Genomic DNA, 12,512 nt, shown 5'->3' with positions numbered 1-12,512 from the left:
ATGATCCATTTTCCTTCTAATTACATTTATTTTCAAAATGTACAAACTTTCAATAAAGACAGTAATTAGTATTAGATGGTGGTGCCTACAGAAATATTCAAAGATGCAAGAGAGCCACTATGATGCATTTTGTATATTAAAGATGCTAAAATCAATCCACTTGTGAGCCACAAGTGAGTATCCAATCACAGGTTGAGAGTTGCGAGAGTAGGAAGTGATGTGCAAATCAACTGAGTCGCCCTGGAGCAACACTTGTCATCTGATAACTACTCAGTTTTTCACCCTCGATGGCCGAAGGAGAGCAAGGTTGCAGATATATACTTGCAAGGCCATTTTGAAGAAGGACATTACAAGAGAATCTAGATTTAGTGAGATGATGTCGGCTGACCCCCGGGCGAGTTCACCTGTTCCAGTCGATGAAAGGGTTTGTCCGCTAGGGATGATTCTGTTCGTTAAGAAATTATCCAGTTCGAGCCCATTATCGAATCGTCTTATCGAACCGATTCCTTATCGGATCTCTTATCGAATCCAGATAGGTTGTTGTGTGTGCACTGAGTTCCAAAAGCCATAGATGTTATATGACTGGGCCGGCATGCTGTTTATATGGAAGAAAAGCGGACTTGACTGAGGACAGCATGCGGGTGAAGGTTTCAGGTGAGATAGGACTCTAATGGCACGGCCCCAGTGAGCATATAGTGCTGCTATGTGCGTTGTAAATAAAAAATTGCCGACAACCACATCACCAACACGGACGAGGTGCTGCTCACTTTCGACATCCCGGTGAAGCACACTGTGGAGAAAAAAGGGACCAGCACGGTAGCGATCCCATACGCACAACGGGGCAAGAGAAGTCGGCTTTTACTGTTGTGCTAGCTTGCTATGCTCATGGACAACGAGACTGACTTTGAAAATGAGGAGAGGGAATCTGACGTGTTTGATGGAGAACTTGCCCAGCTCTTCATTTCGGACACAGAAGATGAGGACTTTGATGGATTTGTGGATGAGGATTGATCAAAAAATAATGTGAGTACATTGATAAATACTTCAATAAAGTACAACCCAACTCAGCTTTGCTCCTGCTGCCTTTTTAAAACAGCGTCCATGCATGCTAGCGTATGTTTTAAGCTAGCGTATGTTTAACCATGCCTGCACCCAAAAATACGCTGTGCCTTATTTATGCGTTAAATACAGAAATAGCACCCGTAACTGACACGGCGCCTTTTAATACGGTGCGCCCTATGGTCGCGAAAATACGGTATAGTGGCTTCGATAACGGGAACCGGTTCTCAAAAAGGGATTCGAATCCATTAAATCGGTTCTTTTCTTATCGAACAATCGGGAGAACCGGTTTCGAACATCATCCCTATTGTCCGCATCTTCCAAACAAAATATACCAACTGTAAGTGGCAAGCCTTGCTTACGGCTTTCTGTGGGTTCTGCAAATTGTGAGTTCAAATTTTTAATTTTTTTTTATATGTTTAAATTGCTGATTTATTGATTTTTAGATGCACCACAAAATAACTCATTTTGCACAATATTGAGGTGATTCTATGCCCAGTAGGATGCAAGTGTTTTTCAGTATATTCCTTCAGTTATGGTCATGTGGTGACATAAATTAAGGTATTATGAGAAGTATTTATGTTATGAATGTAATTGTGCATTGTCAATGAACCTACTAATAATATCAGTAGCATGTTATATTCATCTTAATGTTGGGCTGAAATTAGCAAGGAAACACTTAATGGGAATATGAACAAAAAAAGTAAAATGTGTTTTGAGAGTAGGATTGTAATGATTACAGGTATAAATGATAAACCGGGGTAATTCCTTTATGCATATTAAACCTACAGGCAGTGCGCTCTCTTAACACAGCGGTATATGTTAAGATCCATGCACGTACGGGTCTACAACAGGAAGCGTGAACCACATGACATCACATAAACCAGATCTAAAACACAACACCTGTTTTGCCCTATATCATTAAGAAATACTCTAAAACCTTTACAAATAAAAAAAGAAGAAGAAAAACATTTAAACACTTAGTCAGAACAATAATGTTTCTTCTGCCAAGGAAGTTATATTGTCATACAATTTTTTTTAGGGAGGGCATGGGGCGAGAAAGAATGTCACTGGGGGCTCCGGGAAGGGGTCAGCAGTCTCTCAGCCTGAGGCAGAAGGGGGAGGAGGCTGGCCGACAGAATGTACAAGGATGCCCACAAAAGTAAGTCGGTCAATCTGGGACGTCACAAATGGCCTGCCGTTTAAAAAAAAAAGACTGCATGCGAGCTCACATCCAAATGCATGAACTTTATGATTTGACGTTTTGGCAATGTTTAACCCGAGTATCCAACATTGTAACAACATTTATAAGTTGGAAAAGAGGAATATCATCATAAATCCCCTTCAAGTCAGTGAAGTAAAATGTGCAGTAACCAGCACAGTATTCAGCTTTTTACTAGTCTATAGCAATCGATGAAACACTAAATGTATAAAACCTAGGTATATTATACAGTATCTATGGGCTATATTATTCATTATTTAATTGATTAGAGGCAGATTAGTTTGTCATTTTTGACCACTAATGGTAGCTTTTAAAATAACACAAAGACAGCACAAAATCTGCATAATCCCAGAAACAGGCAAGCATGCAGAAAGTGTGGCAAAACAAGTAAACTGTGTGCTGGGTGGGGTTGGGCAGGGTGTGAGATTGGGCATAGCGGGCAGGGCCAGGGGCTAACCATGGAGGTACTCTAGGGGGTCTTGGCCGGAGATAAGCCAGTTTCGGAAGAGGCGGAGGTGGTAGGAGCACTGGTGGAGATGGTGGGTAAGCGCACCGTCCAAAGAAAGGTGGTAGTACAGACTGGGTTCTGTAGAGAAACGCCTCAACAACTCAGCCACTTGGTGCTCCTCCAGTGGCTCTGAGGAAGAAGAGAGAGCGAGGAAGGACAGAACAGGAGGAGGAACAGTACAAAAGACATGGAATGATAGCTGGTGAGCCTAAAAGATGGGATAGAGAGAAAAACTGAAGTAGGGAAAATAAGTGAATTATGTTCGCAGAGATTGTGTCAAGAGTAGAAGCTGCTTCCTGATATTCTTAACAGCAATAGATGAATAGGAACCGACTATCTACTTGTTTTTAGCCCTTAAAATCCTGCAGAGTGGTTCTTCTTACAGTTTCGTGGCAAACAAAGATATCACAAATGACTTCTCCGCAATTGATCAAGGATCAATTTAAATTCTCTGTGACTGCAACCGTGACATGCTTTCTAATGAGAAGCAAAATAGGAGATTTACAAGTACAGTGGAAACTTGAGAGTCTCTAAAGTCATAACATCTGTGATATAATCTCAGTTTTGGAGCAAAAATATGCCTATAAAATTGTACAAAAAGTTTGAACAGCTCCCATACCTTATTTGTTAGCAAGCATCCAGAATTAAAGAAGCATGTGTATTTTGCTTTGTCTATAGCTTCTTTAAATAGCTTTTTGCATGACTGATTCCAAAAGACAAGCACCCTCGATGCCCTTGAGACTGGTTGCTGTGAGCTGCTGCAGATATTTTGTTGTATGTCTTACATGTTGCATGTTAACACTGCAATGCTTTTATTTGAAGCTTAAAGGCCTACTGAAATTAATTTTTAAAATTTAAACGGGGATAGCAGATCCATTCTATATGTCATACTTGATCATTTCGCGATATTACCATATTTTTGCTGAAAGGATTTAGTAGAGAACATAGACGATAAAGTTCGCAACTTTTGGTCACTGATAAAAAAAGCCTTGCCTGTACCGGAAGTAGCGTGACGTCGCAGGTTGAAAGGCTCCTCACATTTCTCCATTGTTTTCAATGCAGCGAGAGCGATTCGGACCGAGAAAGCGACGATTACCCCATTAATTTGAGCCAGGATGAAAGATATGCGGATGAGGAACGTGAGAGTGAAGGACTAGAGTGCAGTGCAGGACACATCTTTTTTCGCTCTGACCGTAACTTAGGTACAAGCTGGCTCATTGGATTCCACACTCTCTCCTTTTTCTATTGTGGATCACGGATTTGTATTTTAAACCACCTCGGATACTATATCCTCTAGAAAATGAGAGTCGAGAACGCAAAATGGACATTCACAGTGACTTTTATCTCCACGACAATACATCGGCGAAGCTCTTTAGCTACGGAGCTAAAGTGATAGCATCGGGCTTAAATGCAGATAGAAACAAAAGAAATAAACCCCTGACTGGAAGGATAGACAGAAAATCAACAATACTATTAAACCATGGACATGTAACTACACGGTTAATGCTTTCCAGGCTGGTGAAGCTTAACAATGCTGTTGCTAACGACGCCATTGAAGCTAACTTAGCAACGGGACCTCACAGAGCTATGCTAAAAACATTAGCTATCTACCTACGCCAGCCCTCATCTGCTCATCAACACCCGTGCTCACCTGCGTTCCAGCGATCGACGGCGCGACGAAGGACTTCACCTGATCATAGATGCGGTCGGCGGCCCGGAGACGGAGGAAGTCAAGGTGAGGTCGGCAGCTAGCGCGTCTGCTATCCATCTCAAAGTCCTCCTGGTTGTGTTGCTGTAGTTTGCTGCTAATACACCGATCCCACCTACAATTTTCTTCTTTGCAGTCTTCATTGTTCATTAAACAAATTGCAAAAGATTCACCAACACAGATGTCCAGAATACTGTGGAATTTTGAGATGAAAACAGAGCTTTTTGTATTGGATTCAATGGGGTCCGAATACTTCCGTTTCAACGATTGACGCCACGCGCATACGTCATCATACAGATGTTTTCAACCGGAAGTTTCGCGGGAAATTTAAAATTGCACTTTATAAGTTAACCCGGCCGTAATGGCATGTGTTGCAATGTTAAGATTTCATCATTGATATATAAACTATCAGACTGTGTGGTCGGTAGTAGTGGGTTTCAGTAGGCCTTTAATTTGCACTGTGCATGAAGTCACATGTTTATTGCTGTGTAAGTAGTCAGTTATGTCACTGTGGTCGTTTTACACCGACGATAATGATGAAGTTACCAATACTGCATTTTTTGCTTGTCATCAAAGTGGGGGCAACAAGCTTTTAGATTTTACAGCGAAAACCCCAGTTTCGGCATAAAAACGGGTTTTGGGCAGTTGGAAAGTTAGGGGTTAAAAGAGCATCAAGTTGGTTTAAATTGTATTTTACTTTTGAAATTAACAGATGCCAGCAGAATGTCATTTGTCACTCACCTTAATATGGGATATGTAAACTCTCCCCACTAGGGCAACATATAACCATATTTATACAGTAATTGAATTATTAGGAAGGTGTTTCAATATCCAACATCTTACTAAGGGAATCAACAAAAGGATGTAGCAGCCAAGCTAATGAATATGCATGCCATACACTCACAAACCTTGACAGCAAGCCACCTATTCGAATAGTGAGTGCAATAAATATTTCACAAATAGGGAAAGCTATTGAAATACTGTAGAACTTGAAAGTCTGTACCTTTAAATATATTGTATTACCAAAAAAAATGGAATGCAAAAAACAAAAATACACCACCAAAGAAGGTCTGTATACAAACAAATGAGTCAGTCAATTTATAAACAATACTTTAGCAAAAGGTACACATTTTAGCCTTATCTCAATGAAAGCGGTCACAATTCAATGGTGTCGGTTGTTTTCTGGGTGCAACAACAGTTTCATTATAATCTCCATTCAAGTGCAATCTTGCAAGTAGAGGACAAGCACTTTTATGCACTGAAAAAACCTAACCCAGATTGGATTAAGAAATGTTTATACCTTTTATTTGGACAGTGCTGATGTTAGTAAAAATCTGTTGTGAAAAATATTGCAAGTTTAGGTAGTTACCATGTACACATGCACATGCAGACATTTAAATTACATACATACAGACATACTGGACATATGTAGAATAGACAAACATAACGGATGCAATATGCACTCCTGAACAAAATATTAAGACCATGGGAAAAGCGTTAGGAACTGCACATCTCAGCAGCAAGTTCCCACGTTTGTGCAGTTCAATAATCTTGCCATGCACTTTCAAAGGCAGAAAGCAGTGTTTCTTTGTACTTTGTAATACTTATCATTTTCAGCCAGTTTTTGGGGTTTTGTTATGCAGTGTATCTAGTAGGTTTCTCTCCTTTGGCTCAAAGCCTAATCTCACCATGGGCACTTGTTGCAATCTTTTTTTGCCATATTGAAAATAAATGCAATTAGCAAGAAATAGTGTGTTATCAATGTACTGTATAGACGCCTTGTTGAAATGAATTAGCCTGTTTTGAAAAGCCTCCAACTTGGCTGCAATTTTGAAGGATACGAAAAACTAGATGCCTGTGGACAAAAAGCGAGAGGAAAATGCACCATCTACACCAAGCATGAAACTACATGCAAATATTAAAGTTTCCACTATTTGGCTAATTTTGGTTTGCAGACCCCACTTTGGGCCCACCTGGTCTAGACATTCTCAGTGGAGCACCACCTGGCAGCAGCACTCTCGCTTGTCCTCTAATGACTACAGTATACACAGAGGAGAATAAACTGTTTGCCTTGTGTTGCAAGTACCTACTATGCACAGGAACTAAGACTAAACCAGCCCATTACAAAGTCAATGAAAGTGTGGTATACATGGCTCAAAATGACGTAGAATGATGGGGAAAAAAAACCTAGTAACTAACAATCTAGGAAGTACAAATAGGCATGTACTGTGATTATTTCCATTTTAATCTACCATCAACATCGACCACAGGGTTACCCCTACACGTAATTGATCGTGGCGGACCGCCACAGCAAAATAAAAGCCGCCACACCTTAAAAATTACCTTTTTTTCATGAAAATAAATTGAAGTAATATTTTGTATGAATTGATATACTGTAGTCCATTATTTACGCATTGTTGGCCATATCTAGTTTGAAAAACATCACAAATTACATATTGTAAATATGTTCCTCTGTATTATATTTTGAAAAGCGTGCATCTAAATCGCCTGTCACCATAAGCGCTACTGCTGGGCGCAACCCTGATCGACCCTAGAAGAAAGTTTGCACTCTGCAAAAGTAAGAGAAAGTCCAGAGAAAGTATTTCAAGTTAATTAATGCATTTGCCGTGTGCGTCTTCGAACCTTCGTTTGGACATCTCTGTGTAGGAGATCCCCCGTGCGTGTGTGTGGGTTTTCTCCGGTAGTCCAGCTTCCTCTCACATTCCAAAAATAATGTCACGGCACGGGCTCCAACCCGCTTGTCCAGCTGGGTCTGCCGGCACCTCCGCTGACAGCGCGCCCAGACACGCCCCTGCTCGCACTGAGCGCAGCACGCCCACGCAGCGACAAGGCTGCAGACAATCGCGGATCAACGCACCTCGACCTAATGAGAGGGAACGACATAAAGAACAGCGGACCCAAGGAACCTTTGCCAGAGCGTCGCTCATCTTCCCAGTAAGTATCACGTCTGGCATTCCCTCCCTTGTGCTTCGCTCGCCTTCCTTGCGCTCTTCCTTGTTTCCCTGTTCATGTCCGTTGTGTCTCCCGCAGTGTCTTCCCCGTCATCTGTGATCATGTTTTACCTCTCAACATCTATGCGTATCTCTGACTGCCTTCCTCGACGGACTACGCTGCCACTCTCCTACCCTCGACTGCTTGCCTGCTTACGGACTGCCTCTTCGCCTTGCCCTCTTGACTCTACGAAAGATTCATCGCACACTCACAGACAACAACCTCTGGTAACACTTACACAATTAATTCTACACATCGTCTACACCCATTCACTTAGAGTAGCATACACACGCCACATACTCATCAAAGGTTTCAATAAACCTTGTAAACCGCAGTTCTGCCTTGGTTGTTGCCTCCTTCCCTTCTCAGTACGTAACAAATAAGCATGTTAGGTTCATTGGAGACTCCAAATTGTCTATAGGTATGAATGTGAATGTGAAGGATTGTCTATGTATGTGCCCTATAATCGGCTCTGATAATTTTTGTTTTGCGTAAACTGTTTACATATCTGGCATGCTAAATTTCAACATTCAGGGAGGGCAAAGTAAAGTGTATCCTGTGTTACATTTTACAATAAGCAGCAACAATTGAAGAATTGAACAAAACAACATATGAAAAAATATATGTTACTATTAATAACAGATGTATTTTTAAATATATGTAAAACATTTGTTTAACCTTTTTAAAGAAAATATATGCATCGTTGCCAATTAAATCATAACGTCATAACATATGACGTCATATTGGCCACACACTCATTGCCACATGTACTGTATGTTGGCAATCTGAGGAAAACCTTGTAGTATTCAATAGATTTAATTGTCAAAAAATGAAAAATGGCCACTGACGTTGCATTACATTTTCACATTTGAAATGGCTGTATTGCATTGTGCGAGACCAAAACAAATCTCCATAAGGAAACATCCAAGGATTGTAGTTGTAACCAAATTTTTGGCCGAAATACTTTTATCACCAAAGCAGCACTGCTAGAATTGGATGTTGTGTTGATATAAACAGGAAGCACACGCTTTTCTGAAATGTGGATGCAACATGTCTGCATACCTTTCAACCTTCCCAGTTTTGCCGGGAAATCCCGTTTTTTTGTCCCTTTTTACCAGTGCCTTCGCGGTCCTGTTTTACCCCTGAATTATTATCTCCACGAAGAAAATATAATCCTCACGAATACTGCCGCTACTGCAGCGATAGGGTTTGCTCGACTTAAAGGGGAACTGCCCTTTTTTTTTTTTTATATAAATGTTTGCTTAACTTTTACAATCATTATGACAGACATAACAACAAATTGATTTTATTTTTAATGCATTCTAACTTGTAAATTAAAGTAAACAAAAGTCGCCAAAAAATCCAATAAATAACCATTCAAAAACTGGCAACATTATTATAAGCGCTCAGGCAGACAAACTATTTATAGCGGCCATGATCACTTCCGTCTGTCCCTATGTTTAAATCATCGAGTGGTCTGCTGCTTCCTTGCTCCCTGTAAATTTATTGTAGATCATACATCATGCATATTACCTGGACATGAGATGTCTGAGTAGGTATTCCGACAAGTTGGTTCACTTTGACAGCCATCTTAGTTCTAGGACCCAAAAATGGCGAGGACGACATGAAAAGCCGCTTGTTTTCCCTGCCTCCCACCCCGTTTGTTTGTGAGGATTATGAGACATTCTTCACTTAAATGGGAATATGAATATCCCAGCAGTTGGCATCCTAATGACAGCAGATGTTGCACAGTAAACTATGTTCATGTGTGTTGTCTCTCATTAAGTGTGCAGTGACTAGTAATGAGTGACGAAGAAAATAAAAAAGCTGTGATGTGTTTTTTAAATTAACGCGCCGCGTGTGCTTAAAATGTTCAAAATACATAAATATTAAATGTTATTATAAATGTGCCCATTACCACATTACATATATACTTACATCATGTATATAAAACCTCAATGGTTGTTTGGATGTTTTTAAGGGCTTTATAAGCTCCATTGTAAGCAAACTTTTGATCGTTTTTATTTAATATTTAGAATGCAAAAAAATAAAATAAAATAACACCCATTGTCATGTCTTTCATAATGATTGTGAACAATAGGCAAAATTCCCAAAAAAGCAGTTCCTCTTTAAGGGACTCGTGAAAGTAACCAGGTGAGTTGCATGTTATGTGATTCAATAAAATCAACAATGCCTGGGTGATAATCTTGACAAATAGAAGGCTTATCAGAAGAAATGTGTTCACACATTTTCATGCTTTCTGTAACATCAGGAAAAGACATGAGCCGGCTTGAAAAATGTATCATCAACTATAAGCGCCGTGAAGGAACATTTATGTGATGTTACAGAGTTCCTCATTAGGAACTCTTATCTTAGATCCGCTATAACTGCTGTGCATGTGTGTCAGACTGAATAGCGTTATGGTTAGTGAAGCGCTCAAGTAATACAGGACATGGGTTTGAGTCTCATCGAGGCCATTAAATCATTTTTTATTGATCTCACGGCAATGAAATGAAAATCCTTATATTTACCTATTTTCCCAGTAAAATTTCCCATCTATGATGTGCGCATACTTCAATATATCCGAGAAAGACCCTCAGACAGCAATCTGCAAAACGTGCAATGTGGAAATATCAAGAATCTTCACGTCAGGTTTCCTCACCTGAAATCCAAACATTCCATTTGACATTCTCTTTTTGTCACAACACCGCACAGATAAGGAAAGGAGTTTCTTCATTTTCAGTTTCGGACAAGAATTTTCATTTTGGTGCATTCCTAGATTACAAACATTCACTTTGCTTTTTTCTTTGTGGTTTAGAATAATAGAATATGTTTTGTGATGGTGACTATTTTTTATTTTAGAATATTTATTCTATTATGTATTTATTTTCTCAGACCTGCTGACTTAAAAAAAAAATACTTAGTACATGCCCCTGCATACTAAAACAGTTAAAAGACGCAAAGGGGCCATTGTGATGTTTCTTTATAACAAGTGTTCCCTTACCACTTTGCGGTTCACCTTCAACAATCTGAATGCATCGTGTATTTTAGAGTCTCATTGAGTACTATTGATTACATTGAGATTTGAGTACCTACTTCAGTGTTTATGTTACAAATACGTAGGTTTTAGAGTGTACAATATGATGTGTTTTAAGAGCATTGAAAATGTTTATAAGACTGTGTGAAACGTGTGGAGAGGCTTATAAAGATTTCAAATTCATATAAAATCAAATAAATGGTGTTACTATCTTGCGGGAATTCACCAACTACGGGGTTTGGGGTGGGAGGGTAGGGGGGTCCTGGGACGTAACCCCCGGCGATAATGTATGTGTATTTTGTTCTTCTTTATCTGCGCCATCTAGTTTTATTAGTTTCACATATTTTTCCTGTACAGTAGTACTTCAACTTACGAGTTGTTATTTCTTATCTAAAAGTTAAGTTTTTCTTTTTAAAAGGCATGGTGCATGTTCAAATTGTAGTGTTTTGGGAGGAGGAAAGTACAGATTCAATTTGTTTCAATTAATTTCAATGGGTGGCGCTGTTTTATAAAACAAGAGTTCTGAGTTGCAAGCTTGGTTATAGAACCAATTGAGAACGTAAGTTGAGGTACCCCTGTATTCTAACTTTCATTAAAAAAAATAAAAAAATCATTGTCCAGCAAAGTGCTTACGTGTACAAAAGATGTTAGCAGGTCTGTTTAATGTTGGAACCCTTTTCTCATATATATATATATATATATATATATATATATATATATATATATATATATATATATATATATATATATATATATATATATATATATATATATATATACGTACATACACATATAATAATTATAATGAACAAAAAAGAGCTTGCAATGGATTATGGCAGACCTCAGAGGTTCCACTATATATATATATTTTTTTCAAGCAATCAATATCATAAGGACTAAACACATAGCAAAACACATTCCTGTACACATGCTTATCTGAGAGAGAAGGTGCTATTACAAACTGACAGCAGTGACAGTTGATGATTGGAGTGTCACAACCATACTTGCCAACCTTGAGACCTCCGAATTCAGGAGATGGGGGGGGGGGGGGGTGTTGATAGTGGGGGTGTATATATTTTCAATTATTTCTTATACATACAGTATATATATATATATAAATAATCCTTTCATGAATGAGTATATCTGTTCGGCCACCGTGTTCAATGGAGAAGTTTGATCTACAAAATTTGCAGGCAGCATACTCCTTCCCCTTCGAGCTGTCCTGGATGAACTGAAATTATTTTTTCCAATCATTTTGGTACTTGCAAGCGTACTTCTTCTTCTTACTCGTCGTCGCCATGTCTCTTCGTCGTTCTTCTGCTTCGTCTCTGTTATGTTTTTAGACATTACTACTTGCCGTAGTTTTGAAGCAACGCATGATGGGAATCCGGATGTTGTGTGTATTAACGTGCCGGCTGGAATGAACACACGCTGAGAAATAGCTCCGTGCCTGCCTACTTTATGGGTTATAGATAAACCTATGAATAACGGAGACATATATACTAGTCTCCTTTTCAGGTGAGAGAGGACGCTAAAGGCAGTGCCTTTAAGGCAAGCCCCCAATATTGTTGTCCGGGTGGAAATCGGGAGAATGGTTGCCCTGGGAGATTTTCGGGTGGGGCAATGAAATTCGGGAGTCTCCCGGGAAAATCGGGATGGTTGGCAAGTATGGTCACAACATGCTGTGCAACTATACGTCTGGACATCTTTTATGGAGGGGGGTGGGACACAACTTTGATTGATTGATTGAAACTTTTATTAGTAGATTGCACAGTACAGTACATATTCCGTACACTTGACCACTAAATGGTTATCTAAAGAACTTTGAACTTGTTAATTAACTTGTTTATCATGGTATTTCCATACTAATATTGGGTAACATTTACCGGTATTAATAATAAACCGCAGCAAAATGATTAATAACCACAAGTCAATAAACTTACAAATCAGTGATGTTGCTCATTCT

The 12,512-nt window shown here is 39.3% G+C and overlaps 1 protein-coding gene across 10 annotated transcripts in view; it reads right to left on the bottom strand.

Annotated features, from left to right (window-relative positions):
* Positions 1 to 12,512, bottom strand: part of ppip5k1a (diphosphoinositol pentakisphosphate kinase 1a) — a 138,024-nt gene that overhangs the window by 15,100 nt on the left and 110,412 nt on the right. Inside the window, exon 26 of one of the 10 annotated variants that reach the window (XM_062030473.1) lies at positions 2,719 to 2,918. The exons of 8 other annotated variants lie outside the window; for them this stretch is intronic. In XM_062030473.1, coding sequence (XP_061886457.1) covers positions 2,734 to 2,918 — 185 coding nt within the window. In that variant the 3' untranslated portion in view covers positions 2,719 to 2,733. Of the gene's footprint in view, positions 1 to 2,718; positions 2,919 to 5,796; positions 5,832 to 12,512 lie in introns of those variants that run through there. One more of the 10 variants, XM_062030475.1, reaches the window with a different exon arrangement.

Source organism: Entelurus aequoreus, linkage group LG02 (genome assembly GCF_033978785.1).
Source record: "Entelurus aequoreus isolate RoL-2023_Sb linkage group LG02, RoL_Eaeq_v1.1, whole genome shotgun sequence".
In the NCBI taxonomy this organism is placed as follows: Eukaryota; Metazoa; Chordata; class Actinopteri; order Syngnathiformes; family Syngnathidae; genus Entelurus; species Entelurus aequoreus.
The sequence above is the reverse complement of the archived record's forward strand: the minus strand, read 5'-3'. Positions and strand labels throughout refer to the sequence as shown.